At 42.9% G+C, this 19529-nt stretch overlaps 1 protein-coding gene across 1 annotated transcript in view; it reads right to left on the bottom strand.

Annotated features, from left to right (window-relative positions):
- Positions 1-19367, bottom strand: part of LOC144687471 (diphosphoinositol polyphosphate phosphohydrolase 2-like) — a 61522-nt gene extending 42155 nt beyond the window's left edge. Inside the window, exon 1 of the mRNA XM_078553676.1 lies at positions 19081-19367. Coding sequence (XP_078409802.1) covers positions 19081-19179 — 99 coding nt within the window. The 5' untranslated portion in view covers positions 19180-19367. The remainder of the gene's footprint in view (positions 1-19080) is intronic.
- Positions 19368-19529: the final 162 nt, after the last annotated feature.

The raw sequence follows: 19529 nt of genomic DNA, 5'->3' as shown, positions 1-19529 counted from the left end.
CCAATTATATTAGCAGCCATAAAAGTTATCAAAACAAGTGAAAAATAATTGTATGCCCACTGCACCACTATGGAGCAGAATAGCTCAGCTCAATGTACCCTCAAACCCATGCACACTAATTTACCATACGTATAATTATTGTGCAATCTTTCTCACCAGCAGCTAGAAAGACAATCTCTGATGCCACTGAACTTTAAAATGGGCAGATGAAGGGCAGGCCTCTCAGCAGCTGTGGTATGCAGAGGAAGACATGCAATCTGGACAACCTCCAAAGTAGTTTTGCATCAAAACTGTCCAGATCAAGCCAGCTGCAATGGCATTATGCAGCAATCTTAGTTCTGGTACAAGAAATCTCAGCAAAATGTCGTATAACAAGAGCATCATTTGGAGAATATTTGGAATATCACCTAGGCCAGTCCCTTGGGGATCACATTTGCCATCTAAAAACTAGCAACTTGTTTTAGAACAATGCAACACAGTACCAGCAAGCGGTTCTACTGGTTTAACACTGTGCTCGGTCAAGTCATTCATAGGGAGCCACCACCCACAGTTTGCAGACTGCCTTGAACTCATTCAGCTTTAAAAGTCTGAAAACATGGTTTTGCAACAATTGCAGCCAAACTACAAACAGTCTGGCAGCGGAACTCCGAGTGGTCTAGCAGGGTCAGAACAGACACCGTGAGCTAATACGTTGCCTTCTGCACTGTAAAAGGTTTTTGAAGGGGGCACAATGCGGCTTCACCAGAATACCAAGACAGTAAACCTGGCTCGTATTCCTGAGTAGAAAAGATTGGTTTGGGGCAGTGGGGTTGGGGACAAGGGCAAGCAAATCAAGGTATTTCAAATAAATAGGTTCAATAGCTACAGAGAAGCTATTTCCTCTGAGAATCCAGAACAAGGGGACACCATTTTAAAAATTAGAACTATAACATTCAGAAGCAAAATACATTTCTTCACACAAAGGGTTGTGGAAATCAAGAATTAGGACCAGCAGCAGTTGAAATAGATCCTTTGGGTTCTTGCTTCCTGCCAATGCTAAGTTACCTTAACATTCCCTGTGCGACTGCTCCTAGGCCCCTTCTTTACCCATCCCTTCATGGTACTATATCCACGGATCTTTCAGGTAAAGGAGACCACCCATTCCTCTACAGTGCTCCTCAACACTGCTACCATACCCTGGGACTTTCAAGTCCAACCAGATAAAGCCGTCCTTTCCTTCAATCATGCACTGTCCTTTCCAATCACAACAGTACCCAGTAAGTGCCATAACCAGAGACTAGGTCTCCAGTCCTGATAGGCCACAGTACCTCTTCCCCAATACTCCCAGACTCAGGCGAATTCATGGTGCCTTGAACCTCAGGATCCTCACCACACTGCTGCCAAACTCAAATACCTTCATTTATTTTATGTTAAATCCAAGACACCTGCCCTCTTTTCCGTTACAATCCCAAATGCTGTTAAATGAGTACCAATCTTCAACCTAATACATCTAGTGTACTGTGAGCCGAGTTAACATGAAAACTGAGAACATTGATAAAGAATGCATTATAAAATCTGTGATTTACAGTTTTTAAATAGACGTCAAGTCGGAGGAATTAAATCACACTAGAACAGAATTTCGCTATTCAGTCACTGCTGAGTATCAGCTCTGATAACATTCAGTTATTAAAAACCACAGGCTCAGACTAGGAGGAAACGAACAGGAGAACCACTAATATCAAAACCTGGTGTACACAAGAGGGTCATCTAAGTCATTGCCTATTGCCCCTGCTCTTCAAATGATGCCTTAAGATTTTTAAACCAACTTGAAACTTAATCCATGCTAAACCCTATAGCTACCACCACCTTCTCAAGGTGAATTAGGGATGAGCAACAAATGATGGCCTTGCCACTGACATTCACATCCCACAATTGAATTTTAAAAAAAGCCATTTATTCCTTGAATTCTTTTTCCTGATGTCCGTAAAAATATTACCCCTACCAGCTAGAAGTCCCACCTGCACCCCCTCAACCTGGTCATCATCTGTTTCTTTGTATAATCCCATGTCTCCATTTTAAATCCTGACATCAAATAGAGGCCCTTACCACATCAGCCCATCTATTAATTAACATTTTGAACAGATTCCATGGCTGGTTTGCAGATTTACCACAAATCTTTCTACTGCAATGCGACCCTTATGGCCTTCTCAGGTGATCTATAAATGAAATCTTCCCAATTCCTTTGTTCCACACATTGTGATTCCAATGGAGATCTTTGCAATTTCATCCCCTCCCATTTCACCAGCCTCTTCGTCTCCCTGTTTCAATTTTACAATCATCAACTTCTCAGAATGTGCAATTTTCTGCTATATTGTTTTTAAATTCCCTTCCTAGTTTTAATTCTCCCCCACTGTTCCATTTTACACTCTCATAGAACACAGGTACCAGTTCATTTAAGGTGAAGCCATGCCACGTAATTTGAAACCGAATTCTGTGTCTTCACTTACACCATGCATCATTACGTCAAACATACGTTGACCAACTTACCTAGCTCAGGATATCGGTAGGAATCCTGACATCACTGCCCTTAAGGTCTTGAACAACCTAGCACCTACTCTCCTCATATTCATTTGCGCAAGGTCTCCATCCTACCATTCAGCATCTCAACATTTCCCCCTTCTCTATACTATGGTCATTGCTCCACTAAACATTTTCCCCTTTTATTTTGAGCAGCAAATATACCACCTGACATATTTTACTAGGGGCAATCATTGTGTAAAAGCCAGCTTTCACTTATGCAAAGTTATCCTTGAAATAATCCGTTACCAGTTTATGTGGCACTTAACATGTAGACACTAGAAGGAATTCACTGGACAGTGATGCAGATTTTTCCCATTGGATTCATATGACTGAAGCCAACAGTACAAGTGTCCTTTTGATTGCATTTTTCAAACTAATGGAGGCAACTAGATTTGCAATGTTCAAAGTTAGCACTACACATATATCTGCTTACCCCTACTCAGTTCAGTGCATATCAAGAATATTAGGGAAATGAGGACTTCTCTCTTTTCATGGCATATTTTAAATCTCCTTCTCTGCTGTCCAGTCCCCCACCCCCCTCCATGAGAACGTATGCAAACCAGTTGCAGACTTCAGTCCCTGCAGCTCAAATCAGCAGTGAGGTTTACTTGTTATTTTTTCAGAACAATTAACTGAGCATTACTACTGGATGAGCAAATTGGACTTATAGTCATTCCAGCAGCATGGAAATAACAAATCAACAGCATCATGCACAGCAACAGTAAAGCCCATCAGCAAAATCCCAAAATAGAATTACACCCCCCCTTCCACATTTCTAAAGAAACAAAATGCACCACAAGGAGGAGAAATAATGAGTAACTACAGGGCAGTCACTTCACCTTTGGGGTTATGGTGACCCTTCTAACTTAAAGTTCACCCAAGTAGTTTGTCAGCTGAGCATTCTCTACTTGCCAAACAACTTTATCACTCACATATTGATTATTTGCACATTATAACCGAACTGTAAAAAATTCAATTATCTGGGCAAAAGTAACTGTTTTGTCACCATTGTTTTTTATTTAAAAAGATCAACATCAACTATTACAGAATTAAGCAAATTAAGCTTGTTTTAAATGAGTAGTCTTAATGTTTAAAATTCTTCATTACAAAACACGGTGCACGTTTATATTTCTTCTAAAACTACCTTTCTTCATTAATTGGCAGTTAATATTCCAACTTCAAGATCACCATGACATGAAATATTCCAAGTTTCATTGACCTCATTTAATTTATCAGATACCCTCCATATGCTACACTCTTACATCCCTGCAGCAATGTACAGGGCTCAGTTGAAAGTGATGCAAATAAGAGAGTGTTTCCTAACCTAATGCTGATGAGTCACGTATCTTTCAGTTCTGGGAGATACCATGCAAATTGTACAGCTCTACTGCATGATTCACCCTTCCCTCCTCCACCACTCTCGAGCACATGTGCATCATTCTCCTGCACTGTAGCCAAATCAGGCTATGGCTCAACATCCAGTATTGGATGAGCAGAAATTTCCTCCAATTAAATATTGGAAAGATGGAAAGTCGGTTCCTGCTCCGATCTCCATTCCCTAGCTCCATCTCCACCCTTTCCTTGGCAATTGTCCAAGACCAAACCAGACAGCTTGCAACCTTGGTGTCATATTACTGAAACATCAGTGTCGGCTGCATCTCAGTTGTAGCAATTTCAACTTGGAGTCACAAGTTTCTGGATTCAAGTCCCAATCCAAAGCGTCAGCACAAAACTCAAACCTGACACTCCAGTGCAGTGCTGAGGGAGTGCTGTACCATCAGAAGCGTTGTCTTTCGGATGAGACATTAAACCAAGACTCCAACTGCCAGCTTGGATGTATGTAAAAGATCCCGTGGCAATAATTCAAAGAAGAGCAGGGGAGTTATCCCCAGTGAATTGACATATATTTATATTTGAATCAACAAAAAAAAACATTATTGGTCTTTATGGGCACTTGCTGTGTACAAATTAGTTGCTGTGCTTCCATCATAACAGTGACTGTACTTCAAAACTACTTCATTGACTGTAAAGCTTGTTGAGGTGTCCAGTGCACCTGAAAAGTGCTATATAAAATATATTATATTTGACAGATGAGCTTCCAACATCATATCCTGCTATCACTAATACTACCCATTTCAACCTCTGATATGTCACCCCACTTAACCCCTGCCGCAGCTCATCTGCTGCTGAAACCTTTATTCCTTTATTATTGCCAGACTTAACTATTCAACATGCTCCTGGCTAGCCTCCCACATACTACACTTCTGTAAACTTGTCATACAAAACTCTACTGTGTGTCTTCACCCATTACCCATGCTCACCGAGCTAATTAACTGATTAAGCAACACCTCAAAGTTTAAAATCCTCATTTCTTTTCAAATCCCTCCTTGACCTTGTGTCTCTTTGTCTCCTCCAACCCTATAAGACTCTATGCTCATCAAATTGAGGCCTCAAGGATCCTCGATTTTAATTACTCCACCACTGGTGCCTTTGCATTCAGCCGCCTAGGTGCTAAGCTCTGGAATTTCCTCCCTCAATCTGTCTGCCTCTTTCCTCCTTTAATACATTCTTTAAAACCTACCTCTGACAAAAGTTTAGGCCACCAGTCCAATGTTTGCTTATGTAGTTCAATGTCTAATTTTACTTTATAATGCTCCTGTGAAGAGACTTGTGATGTTTTACTACTTCTTAAAAAGGTGCTATACAAATTGTTATTTGTCATTTATATAAAAGACATAGATGACTATGTGGGGGGTAGGATTAGTAAGTTTGCGGATGACACAAAGACTGGCCGGGTGGTTAACAGTGAGGTTGAGTGTCTTGGGCTACAGGAAGACATAGACGGGATGGTCAAATGGGCAGATAAGTGGCAGATGGAATTTAACCCTGAAAAGTGAGAGGTGATACACTTTGGAAGGATTAATTTGACAAGGAAGTATTCAATGAACGGCATGGCACTAGGAAGTTCTGAGGAACAAAGAGACCTTGGTGTGTGTGTCCACAGATCTCTGAAGACGGAGGGGCATGTTAGTGGGGTGGTGAAAAAAGGCATATGGGACACTTGCCTTTATCAATCGAGGCATAGATTACAAAAGTAGGGAGGTCATGTTGGAGTTGTATAGAACCTTGGTGAGGCCACAGCTGGAGTACTGTGTACTTCTACAGAGGAAATGTTGAATTCATTCCCAGCGGTGTTGTTTTTCAGATGTAATATTGACATAACTGTCTTCACTGGATTGAGACAGAGGCAGCAGATCTGGAATACACAACTGGATGCGACAGAATTGCAGAACTTCAATCTCATTCATTGACTCTGGGATCATTTACCTTTGTCTATAGCAGGGCTTTGATGAGACCACATCCTGAATACAGTGTGCAGTTTTGGTCTCTTTTTTACTGTTTTCAGTATTTTTCATTATCTATTTGGAAGGGGTACAGTGAACATTCTCTAAATTGGTCCTCGAGATGAGAGTTGTCCTGTCAAGAGAAGCTGAGTAAATTGGGCCTATATTCTCTGGAGTTCGAAGAATGAGAGGCGAACTCATTGAAGCATACAAGATTCTGAAGGGGTTTGAAAGGGTAGGTGCTGAAAGATTGTTTCCACTGCTTGGGGAATCTAAAACAGGGGGCACAGACTCAGGATAAGGGGCCGATCATTTAGGACTGAGATGAGGAGAAATTACTTCACTGAAAGGCTTGTGAATCTTTGAAATTCCCTACCTCAGAGGGTTGTGGATGCTCCATCGTTGACCATGTTTAAGGCTGGGATAGACAGATTTTTGGTGTCTCGGGGAATTAAGGGATATGGGGAGCAGGCAAGAAAATGGAGTTGAAGCCCAAGATCATCCTTGGTGAGGCCACAGCTGGAGTACTGTGTGCAGTTCTGGTCGCCACATTATAGGAAGGATGCGATTGCACTGGAGGGGATGCAGAGGAGATTCACCAGGATGTTGCCTGGGATAAAACATTTAAGTTATGAAGAGAGGTTGGATAGACTTGGGTTGTTTTCGTTGGAGCAGAGAAGACTGAGGGGCAACCCGATCGAAGTGTACAAGATTATGAGGGGCGTGGACAGGGTGGATAGGGAGCAGTTGTTCCCCTTAGTTGAAAGGTCAGTCACAAGGGGGCATAAGTTCAAGGTGAGGGGCAGGAGGATGTGAGTAAAAACTTTTTTACCCAGAGGGTGGTGACGGTCTGGAATGCACTGCCTGGGAGGGTGGTGGAGGGGGGTTGCCTCACATCCTTTAAAAAGTACCTGGATGAGCACTTGGCACGTCATAACATTCAAGGCTGTGGGCCAAGTGCTGATAAATGGGATTAGGTAGGTAGGTCAGGTGTTTCTCACATGTCGGTGCAGACTTGATGGGCCTCTTCTGCACTGTGATTCTGTGATAATTGATGGTAAATACAACTTTCAGACCTTGCTGCAACCAAATTTCCATCTAAATCAAAACCCAGGAAGTGACCATTTTTGTTTTGAAAGCCAGATTTAAAAGTTATAACATTGGCTTTTTCGTTACTAATATGCTATCTTTTCCCAATCTAATCCCACTGCCTGACACCATCACTGCACTAAAATCAAGATTCATCACAATGATGCCTACTCAAATTTCCTTCCCATGACATCAAAACTGGAACTCTACCTCCCACAGACTTTTTAAAACTATGCAAGATCGTCACCTGATCATTTCTTGTCCAATTATCGATCCTACATCAACTCCAAAGTACCCTATCACTGGCCGCCTTACTTCTCACTTTTTCCCCCCCACCATGAGCAAGTACTCAAAAAGTCCAGTAGAGGATGCCAGAATTTCTGCTTTTCACCCAACATATTTTGATGTGAAATGATCAACTCAGTGCCAAAATAAGGGTCTGGAATGCAGAAGTATCCAATGTTCAAGTTGATCACTTAAACTACTTTAACAAGGATCAAAAAAAATGTTACTCCCATTAATCTGGACTGGGTACAGATGCAGAATCTAGGAGGCAAGACAGCAATCTGTTAACTGCAACACTCTGTATTAGGTTTCAATGACTAATAAAAGCATTGGATTACTGCAAGCCATCCAAAAGAAATGCACATTGTACAGCTAACATTAAGTCTGACCCCCCCCCACCCCCCACCCCCCGCCCCACAGAAAACTGACTAAATTCAATATTACAAAAGCAAATCATTTAAAGGGCAAGAATGATAAGTCATGTTGAATTTGTCTGGATTTATGCAGGGTCTAAGATCTCTGTTGCATATTGTATCCAGCTACAACTTTTGAGTGTTGCACCTGTAAGAGGCAGCTGCATTAAAATTGTGACTCATTTACTTTGTCACACATTAGTGGATTGCCAAATTAACTAAATGCATTTACAGTCAAATGCTAGCACAGTTCATAGTTTCAGCTATGAGGTGGTGCCACAGCAATCCTTTTACCTGGAGAATGGCACACCTGTTTATAAAGGAAGCTTCATCTGGGACAGAAATCAGAATGGTTACAGCACAAAAGGCGGCCATACAGCCCGTCTTATCTGTGCTGGCTCCCTGACGGAGCAATTCACCTAGTGCCACTCTCCAGGCTTCTTCCCATAACCCTGCAGGTTCTTCCTTTTCAGATGATAAAAAAATTCCCTCTGGGATGTCTCAATTGAACCTGCCTCCACCACATTCTCAGGCAGTGATCCCAGATCCTAACTACTTGCTGCGTGAAAGCATCTCATGAATCTTTTCTGCGCGCTCTCTAATGCCTTCACATCCTTCCTAAAGCTTGGTGCCCAGAACTGGATGCAATATTCCAGTTGAGGCCGAACCAGAGTTTTATACAGTAATATCAGGGAAACCAGAAAGAAACCAAGTGGTACACTGTGGTTTAAAGAGAGGTAGCTGTCCAAAGAATACTTTGTAGTAACGCAAGATAGCACAAAAAACTAAGTGTGGTCTGTCAGACAGCAGGATACAGGAAATGCAAAAGAAGTGCAGATTTTCTCAAGGACATGTATCTATACAGATGGCTCAAATGCAACACTCAGCTACCTTGAAGAAAAGCAACGTGCTAATGGGCCAGAATTTACTGCATGTCACACTTGCCCTTGCTTGATGAATTTCCATGAACTCTTGTACAGCAAGTTGCTGTTAATGAGAAATCGAAATAGTGCAGGACCCTTACAGGATATCTGACACCTGTGTAAATAGGCCAAGCAATTGTGTGTCTCCTTAACTAACTAGGTCAAAGAATTGGAAATGAACAGTTCAAAAACTGAACCAAGAAGTCAAAATGAAAATAGGGCATTTAATGTACAGAAAACAAAATAATGAAGGAAAGAAAGGTTGTATTGAATGAAAAAGAAAGCGAAAAAAATTTAATTTAAAACTCCAACAATTATAACAAAAAAAAATGGAGATTCCACACTTGTTAAAAAAATATGCTTTTAAGTGTCAGAGGCTGTCTGGCAGTAATTAAGACTTAAATGGATAAGTGCAACATCCTGCAGCATGTTTAGTTGATATCTACCATGCAAGTATAGGAGAACTTCACAATGTTCAATAGATTTGAGTGGGAAATCAGATGATGAGATGCAGCTTATGGAGAGGCAACTTCAGGTTTTCTGTGTTGAATTGCACATTTGTATTCACTTGAATTTGCTGTCCAATTTGCACATAAAAGCAAGCGCTGTTAGTCTCCCATTTTAAGAGCAGATTCTGACCTATTGTCTTCAGTGAGCAGAGGGCAAGCTGAAAGAGAACAATCTTATTGCACAAGCAGCAACATTGAGCAAATTACAACCCCACCTCAGGTTTCTCTCTCATTAATCAGATATAGCATGCTATTCCCACCCTCACTCCACCCCAGCAGTTTCTATCCCCAACAGCACAGATATATACAAGGAAGCCAGATATGCACAATCCTTGCAGAGCAGAAAGTGATTCTTACGCTCCCTCAATGAATACTTGGGTGTTGAAGCCAACTATGCTGTCCTCAGATTTGGAATCCCCCGCAGCCAAGTACTCCTGTTCTAACACAAAAACAAAAATACCTGGAAAAACTCAGCAGGTCTGACAGCATCTGCGAAGAGGGATACAGTTGACGTTACGAACCCGTATGACCCTTCATCAGAACTAAAAAATATAGAAATGAGATGAAATATAAGCTGGTAGAGGGGGGTGGGACAGGAGGAGCTCGATAGGGGGCCAGTGATAGGTAGAGGCCAGGAAGAGACTGCCAAAGATGTCATAGACAAAAGGACAAAGGGGTGTTGACAGTGGTGATATTATCTAAAGGATGTGCTAATGGGGACATTAAGTGTGGCAAGCAGGACAAGCAAGTGGCAGATGGCCCCAATGGGGGTGGGGTGGGGGGAAGGGATCGAAAAGGGCTAAAAGGTGGAGATGAAACAATAGATTGAAATAAATTTTAAAATAGGTGGGAAAAGAAAAATATATTTATTAAAAAATTATAAATTATTGGAAAAAGGGGGGGGATCGGAAAGGGGGAAAGGAGGTGGGGATGGAGGAGAGAGTTCATGATCTAAAATTGTTGAACTCAATATTCAGTCCGGAAGGTTGTAAAGTGCCTAGTCGGAAGATGAGGTGCTGTTCCTCCAGTTTGCGTTGAGCTTCACTGGAACATTGCAGCAGGCCAAGGACAGACATGTGGGCATGAGAGCAGGGTGGAATGTTGAAATGGCAAGCGACAGGGAGGTCTGGGTCATGCTTGCGGACAGACCGAAGGTGTTCTGCAAAGCGGTCACCCAGTCTGCGTTTGGTCTCTCCAATGTAGAGGAAACCACATTGGGAGCAACGAATGCAGTAGACTAAATTGAGGGAAGTGCAAGTGAAATGCTGCTTCACTTGAAAGGAGTGTTTGGGCCCTTGGACGGTGAGGAGAGGGGAAGTAAAGGGGCAGGTGTTGCCGTGAAGGTGCCGTGGGAGGGGGTTGAGGTGTAGGGGGTGATGGAGGAGTGGACCAGGGTGTCCCGGAGGGAACGATCCCTGCGGAATGCCGCCGGGGGTGAAGGGAAGATGTGTTTGGTGGTGGCATCATGCTGGAGTTGGCGGAAATGCTGTTCTAAGCATTGCTCTGGTCATCAGAACATCTCCTAATATTGGGCTATAAAGCATATTCAGCTGAACAAACCACCTAGCCCAGAGAATGATATGGGCGATTGTAGCACAGCTTCTTCACTTGCAGAAATCTCCCTCTCATTGACCACTCAGCTGATCAGATTAAATCCGTCTTCCTTCTTCCCCATTCTTCTCCACTTCACTTCTACCCTTCCTTTCCCATCTCTTCACTCCTATTTGCCTCAGTGCTCCCCTCTTTCTTGGCCAATTAAATTTATTTCCCACACTTCAACTTCCCTTGAAAGATTACATTTGATCTAGACCAAAATCTTACTTCTACACAAATTTCCTGAACAAAATCTTAATTCTTATGGTTAAGTTTGGCACTTTCTGCTGACCCACTTGTATTTCAAATTCCTACACACATTTATAATGAAAACTGGCCATATAAAAACTTACCATACAGTCATTACACCCTCTTCAGTTGTGCATCGCCCAGATAGTCAGCTCATGTTGTATATAAAACTTAAGCTTCAAACATCTCCAATTTGATATTTATATTGATATTTTAACAAATCAAACTTTAGATAAAATAAGGGCAGAAATTATGACTTGAAATTAGGGACAAATTAACATCAGCATGCTCTGGTATAATTATTCATCCTCATGCTCCCATCGCACTTTTTAATACCACCCACTTTGCTTGGTCTGGAACTGTGTGCAACACCACAGGAGGTTGGCCAATCCGATCCCACCAGACCCAGGATTATGTTGGAAGAAAACTATTTACTCCAAGCCTCAGCTTCCACTGCATCTATTCAGCATGGTGACCATAAGACCATATTCCACAAGCCAAGTTTCTTCCCACTCGCTTAACCTGTCTATATCCGTCTGTAGGCTGTCATCCTCACCACTTGCCTTCCCACCTATTTTTGTTCCACCCACAAACTTGGTGATACTACATTCACTTCCCTCAAAAGGGTCATTAATATATATTGTAATTAATTGTGGCCCCAGACGTAGGATCAAAAGCAGGCCATTCAGCCATCAAGTCTGCTCTGTCTTTCAATGAGATCATGGCTGATCTGATAATCCTCAACTCCACTTTCCTGCCTTTTCCCCCATAACGCTCGATTCCCTTACCGATTAAAAATCGGTCTCTCACAGCCTTGAATATACTTAACGACCCAACCTCTACGGCCCTCTGAGGTAAAGAACTCCACAGAATGACTACCCTCAGAAGAAATTGCTCCTCATCTCTGTTTTAAAATGGGCAACCCCTTACTCTGAGATTATGCCCTCTGGTCCTAGACTCTCCCACAAGGGGAAACAACCTCTCAGCATCTACCCTGTCAAGCCCCCGAAGAATCTTATGTTTCAATAAGGTCTCCTCTCATTCTTCTAAACTCCAATGAGTACAGGCCCAACCTACTCAACCTCTCCTCATAAGAAAATCCCTCCATACCCAGCATCAACTGAGCGAACTTTCTCTGGACTGCCTCCAATGCCAGTATACCTTTCCTTAGATAAGGAGACCAAATCTGTTCACAGTATTCTTGTTGTGGTCTAAATAGTGCCTTGTATAGTTTTAGCAAGACTTCCATATTTTTATACTCCATTCTCTTTGAAATAAAGATCAACATTCCATTTGCCTTCCCTATTACCTGAACTTGTATGCTAGCTCGTGATTCATGCACAAGGACCCCAAAATCCCTCTATGCTGCAGCTTTCTGCAGTGTTTCTCTATTTAAATAATATTCAGCTCCTCTGTTCTTCCTGCCAAAGCACATAACCTCACATTTTACCATATTATATTCCATCTACATTTTTGCTCATTTAACCTGTCCATATCCCTCTGTAGATTCCTTGTGTCATCCTCACCACTTGTCTTCCCACCTATTTTTGGGTCATCTGCAAACTTGGCGATAGTACATTCACTTCCCTCATCCAAGTCATTAATATATATTGTAATTAATTGTGGCCCCAGCACTCCACTAATTACAGGTTGTCATCCTGAAAATGCACCCCCCATATCCTATCTCTGTCTTCTATTAGTTAGCCAATCCTCTATTTGATGCTAATATACTACCCCCAAGACCATGGGCTCTCATCTTATTAAGTAGCCGTATCTGTGGTACCTTATCGAATGCCTTTTGGAAATCCAAATATATTACATCTACTAGTTCCCCTTTATCTATCCTGCTTGTTACCTCCTCAAAGAATTCTAATAAATTTGTCAGGCATAATTTCCCCTTCATGAGGCCATGCTGACTCTGCTTGATTAGGTTACGAATTTCTAAATGCTCTGCTATTACATCCTTTATAATAGACTGTTAAGCTAACTGGCCTATATGGTAACCAGCCTACAGTTACCTGTTTTTTGTCTCCCTCCCTTTTTGAATAGGGTGTTACATTGGCAGTTTTCCAATCCTCTGGGATTTTTCCAGAATCTAAGGATTCTTGGAAGATTACTACCAGTGCATCCATTATCTCTTTAGCTACTTCCTTTGATATCCTAGGAAGCAACCCATCAGATCCAGGGGACTTATCAGCCTTTAGCCCCATTACAATAACTATCACTAGAGAAAGTATTTATTTCATGCCCCTTGATTATTTAGTATTTTTGGAACACTATTAGTGTGTCCTACTGTGAAGACTGATGCAAAGTATTTATTCAACTCTTCTGCCATTTCCTGGTTCCCCATAATTATTTCCCCAGCCTCATTCTCTAAGGGGCCTATGTTCACTTTGGCCCCTCTCTTCCTTCTTATATATTTAAAGAAGCTCTTACTGTTCGTTTTTGTATTACCTGCTAGCTTACCCTCAAAGTTTATTTTCTCCCTCCATTATTTTTTTGGTCATCTAGGCGGGATAAGTAGGGTGCCAGGTGATAGGGCTGCAAACAGATGCCAGGTTTCTGCCTCAGCATCAACTAACTACTCCTTTTAACCTGCTCTAATCTGGGATAGCCCAGAGACTGGAGGGTTCCTTTGGAGTGCCAGCTGAAAATAATTGTTCAAATCTATAGACAAATGGTCACTGGTACAGGACCTCCAGTGCTGTAAGGTGGTTTAGTCAATTGTTTCAACCTCTGATCACCATTTAGCGACAAATACTTGCCGGAGACTAGTTTACTCTGTGCCTCCCAGTAACCACAAAGATTAACTTCATGAGCTCCATCTTGTATTTGTTTTAATTCAATTTATAAGATGAGGAGGTTGTCCAATAATGAGGGACTAAGCAGATAGGGCTCTCTGCACAAGAGGCGAGAGAAAATGAGAGGTGATCTCAATGAGGGTGATTGACTGGGGTAGATACTGGCTGTGCTGCAGAGTTTCAAACTAGGAGTCATAGCCTCAGGATCAGGTGTCAGCCCTTTAGGACTACAGGTAATAAGAATTTTTTTTCGCAGAGTATTGCGATTCTTATGGAATTTTCTACCCTGAGGGCTTTGAATGCTCAGACAATGAACATATTAAAGACTAAGAGATAGATTTCTGAGCACCAAGGGAATCAAGGGGTTTTTGCAGGTGGCTGGTGGTAGAGGAATAGGCAGGAAAGTGGAGTTGATATAGAAGTTCAGCTATCGTTTTATTGAATGACGATTGAACATATGGCCTATGCTTGCTCCTATGTTCTAATTAGTGTTGCTTTTTTCATTTATACCTTGGGTTAAACCCAGGAGCAACTTACCAATGTGGTACTTATTCCCTGAACACCTCCCCCCCCCCCCCCCCACCCCCCACTTCCTGGCAAAGAGGGGGAAAACCCCACTTTGGTGCCAAATTCAGCAAAGAATGGATTTAAAAACCGATGGCTGATCAGGCTGCATGACCTGTTCAGTCTTTCTATACAGTGAAAGAATTCACAACAATCTAAGCCACCATTTCAAGAAAGGCATTGGGTTCAATCTCAACTTTAGTTCCCAATTGATTTGAGCTCATGCACATTAGGCACAAACTGACAGTCCGAGAAGTTGTAAAGGCTGGCATCTACAGGGTGCTGAAGTTGATGCACAAGACTATGGATGGAGTTTAAGGTTTATTGTTAGTAAAAACGGATTTACTCTGCTACTTTCTGATCACATATATGAGACTTGGTTCCAAAATCATGCTACTTCATTCACCTTCAAGCAAACTTTTACAAAAAGAGTGGTGAAAACAACAGTAAACTTGCTCTTTCGTTGGAACTCCTCGACCATGTTGTTGCCTTTAACACAGACACCTTCCACAGCTGTTGGGACTGGTGTTGTGTTCCATGGAGCATCTACCCCTAGTAAGCTTTCTTCCTCTTCTGACACAAAGTCTGAGCTGACTGTACAACCTTAACCAGTCAGCAGGTACTGCTGAAAAGCAGCAAAGACCGAGTTTCACCCCCTCACTTCGACCCACCTAAACTATCAAAATGACACTTTGGGAAACTGGATTCCCAGCTTCAAACTAGACCAAAGGAGGAAGAACAAAACAACTTAAGTTACTTTTTGTTTTAAGTGAGAACAGATCAAGGAAGGCAAAATTAATTGCAAGTTGAAATAAAAATAAAGGAAAAAGAACAAGGGCATTATAACTTTTAAAGCTGTGGGTTTTACTTGAATGAGTTTGTTACAGTAATAATCCATATTTGTGTAGCTCCTTAATTACTGCTTAAGTATTATGAAAAGCAATTCCTCCAGGAAGACTAGACATTTTCCTGGGCGAGTCTGTAATCTAAAAGTTTATATACCTTTAGATAAAAGTCCAAGGAACAAGTCTCAAAATCTTATCTTCTATTATTACAGAGCAACTGTTTTTGTGAAGCTTCATAATCCTTTATGATTTACATGATTAAATTAACCTGCTGGTAACAAGGTCAACTGACAGGAAGACAGTTTCACTAAACAGAAAACACACTTTGTACTCCTGGAATACCAATGCATAAAATACACATCACTAGGTGTTGACATTCATGTAAACTTCAATGATTCTTTCCAGCAATTCTTCACTGAGGCCTACAGCTCAACTGTTAATACTTTGGAAGCACCTCTAGCTCAGTCTCCAATACATATATAAGTTGACACTGGCTTTAGACACTACACCTTAAAGCAGCCCAATTTCCAATGTTGATACACTGGGAGCCAGATCCTACCCAACATTCCCCTGACCCCCCAACAGAAATAAATGGACCAGTCACAAGGGACATTGTGTAACTTACCACCAATGCTATTGCATGAACTCTTGCACTCCAGTGTGCTACACCAAATCTAGAATCACTGCTTGTAATTCAATCAGGCACCTACTGGCCACATCTGCCCACAGTTACTATCTTTACCCACAGCTACTGCCTTTGACATTCAAAAATTAGTAATCACTTTGCAGATCATGTACTCAATAATATGCTTAGATTAACAATCAGCTGCCAATAACTTGAACACTAACCATATTTGAAAAACACAACAACATGCACCGAATACAAGAAATGGCATGTAAGAAGAGTACTTTCCAAGTAAAAACAAAAAACTATTGCGGATGCTGGAAATCCAAAACAAAAACAGAATTACCTGGAAAAACTCAGCAGGTCTGGCAGCATCAGTGGAGAAGAAAACAGTTGACGTTTCGAGTCCACATGACCCTTCAACAGAACTGAAGTATAGTTAGGAGAGGGGTGAAATATAAGCTGGTTTAAGGTGGGGGGCGGGGGGAGAGAAGTTGAGGGTGGGGTGGTTGTAGGGACAAGCAAGCAGTGATAGGAGCAGATAATCAAAAGATGTCACAGACAAAAGGATCAAAGAGGTGTTGAAGGTGGTGATATTATCTAAGAAAAGCGCTAATTAAGAATGGATGGCAGGACACTCAAGGTACAGCTCTAGTGGGGGGTGGGGTGGAAAGATTGACAAGGTATTAGTTGTAGATTTAAAAATAATGGAAATAGGTGGGAAAAGAAAAATCTATATAAATTATTGAAAAAAAAACAAAAGGGTGGGGGAAGAAATGGGGTGGGGATGGGGGGAGGGGGAGTTTAAGATCTAAAGTTGTTGAATTCAATATTCAGCCCGGAAGGCTGTAAAGTGCCTAGTCGGAAGATGAGGTGCTGTTCCTCCAGTTTGCGTTGGGCTTCACTGGAACAATGCAGCAAGCCAAGGACAGACATGTGGGCAAGAGAGCAGGGTGGAGTGTTAAAATGGCAAGCGACAGGGAGGTTTGGGTCTTTCTTGCGGACTTCATCCCCCCTGGCGGCATTCCGTAGGGATGGTTCCCTCCGGGACACCCTGGTCCACTCCTCCATCACCCCCTACTCCTCAACCCCCACCTATGGCACCTCCCCATGCCCACGCAGAAGATGCAACACCTGCCCCTTCACTTCCTCTCTCCTCACCGTCCAAGGGCCCAAACACTCCTTTCAAGTGAAGCAGCATTTCACTTGCATTTCCCCCAAGTTAGTCTACTGCATTCGTTGCTCCCAATGCAGTCTCCTCTACATTGGAGAGACCAAACGCAAACTGGGGGACCGCTTTGCAGAACACCTGCGGTCTGTCCGCAAGAAAGACCCAAACCTCCCTGTCGCTTGCCATTTTAACACTCCACCCTGCTCTCTTGCCCACATGTCTGTCCTTGGCTTGCTGCATTGTTCCAGTGAAGCCCAACGCAAACTGGAGGAACAGCACCTCATCTTCCGACTAGGCACTTTACAGCCTTCTGGGCTGAATATTGAATTCAACAACTTTAGATCTTAAACTCCCCCTCCCCCCATCCCCACCCCGTTTCTTCCCCCACCCTTTTGTTTTTTTCAATAATTTATATAGATTTTTCTTTTCCCACCTATTTCCATTATTTTTAAATCTACAGCTAATACCTTGTCAGTCTTTCCACCCCACCCCCACTAGAGCTGTACCTTGAGTGTCCTGCCATCCATTCTTAATTAGCACTTTTCTTAGATAATATCACCACCTTCAACACCTTTTTGATCCTTTTGTCTGCGACATCTTTTGATTATCTGCTCCTATCACTGCTTGCTTGTCCCTACAACCACCCCACCCTCAACTTCTCTCTCCCTGCCCCCCCCACCTTTAAACCAGCTTATATTTCACCCCTCTCCTAACTATACTCAGTTCTGTTGAAGGGTCATGTGGACTCGAAACGTCGACTCTTTTCTTCTCCACTTTCCAAGTAAAGTTCACATTGATATATTTCACAAACTCATGTTTTCCAAATGTAGCCCCCAGACAGATTTTATCAGTTGACATCAATGGGGAAATCAACCACCCTAGCTTCTGAATCCCATGTTCAGCACTCATAGCCAAGTTGGTACCAGCTGAGACTGGAATTCAAGAGTACTAAATCTTGATTTATAGGCAAGTACTGCAGTCAGTATCTGCAATAAGGAGATTTCTCATCATTCCCTAAGCACCTCAGACAGAAGAGACAAACTGGCAAGTCAAGTCTCCTCTTGTATCATCTTCAAACGCATTTCCTTCATTGGACAGTGGGGGCAAAGAGAAAACAGATTATTTCCCCTGACCCCTAACCCAGTGTCCATGGAGCGTCTATTCAACATTGAAATAACCTGACCGTGACAGTTTATCTAAATGTTGCGGTTAAGGAATCAACATTCATATTCTAATAATGCTGCACAATAGCTTCCCATATTAAAGCGTTACTGTCGCCTATTCTTCCCAACAACCCTACTTCACCGATGGCAATCGCTAAACAGCTATAGAAACGGTAGACATCGATGCCACAATTCAAAGTCTGCATGAGAAGGCAGAACATCGTTCGGATGCTGTTTTGTTTCCTCCCAACGGAAATCTACTAAAAATTAACGAGAGCTCAAGTCCCGACCTGCAGATCTGTTATACACACATAAATAACACACTAGTCTCGGGATGCTATGAACCATTTAACCAGACGTAATAAATTTACAACAAAATTGCAAGATAACCCTTCGATCCAACAACTCGCGGATCTATCGACAGCGGGAACCCATTCTTCAGAGGGCAACAGGCTCTCAAAACAAAGCAGGGCAGGGAAGGCATTAAAAAGTGCTATGAATATTTTATGTGGTGGACTGGGGGGAGCCGCTCGGAACTTAAGATCCAAATACAGAGATCGAGGGAGGGCGGAGGCCACGGGGGAAAGGTTTGGCTTCTGTGCTTTGTATTAAAGCCGTCCTTTAGGCAAATGGCTGGACACGAGCCCGAATTGGATGGTGGTTGGGAAAGGAAGGCAAGAGAAGGGGTTTTGGGAGAAAGGAGAAAAGAGAAGGGGGTTTAAAGGAGGGGGGGGGGGAAAGAGAGAAGAAAAAGGGGGGAGAGAAGAAGGGGGTTTATGGGGGGAGGGGGTTAAAGGGAGGGGTAGAAGGGAGTTAAAGGGAGAAGGGGTTTAAGGAGGCGGAACCACTGAGCGGCGAAATCGGAAGGGGGACCGGAGAAAAGCGGGGGACAGGGATCCCCGGGACAGACCGGCCGGTGAGGCCGCAACAAGGCGGGAAATCCTCACCTCCTCCTCACACTCGTTCTTGAAGCAGAGACACGCCGCCCGCTTCTTGTAGCCCTCGCCATCGTAGGTGCGTGTCTGGTTGTGCTTAATCTTCATCATCTGGCTCGAGGCGGGCGGACAACCGCCGCCGACAATCCGAGAAGAGAGAGAGAAGCCGGGTCGATAATATATGTAACTAATATATTTCTCAATACAGGCGGCGAGCGCTCTCCATCCAGCCTTTCGGACCCTCCTCTGCTACTCCGCCGGTTTCTCCTATTTAAAATACAGCCGCATTCACACTGCACGTTGCGGCCATCTTGGACGCTGAGGCGGGAGGGCGCATGCGCATCGCTGTCTGGGAATTGGAGTTCACCCCACCCCCAACTCCTCAAAATCCACTCCAGTCCCCACTCCCGTACCCCTAACCACTTCCCCCACCCCCTTTCCCCAGCCCCTTTCCACCCTTG

The sequence above is a fragment of the Cetorhinus maximus genome, chromosome 12 (assembly GCF_964194155.1).
Source record: "Cetorhinus maximus chromosome 12, sCetMax3.hap1.1, whole genome shotgun sequence".
Lineage (NCBI taxonomy): Eukaryota > Metazoa > Chordata > Chondrichthyes > Lamniformes > Cetorhinidae > Cetorhinus > Cetorhinus maximus.
Note: the sequence above shows the minus strand (reverse complement) of the source record. Positions and strands in the feature narration are given on the sequence as shown.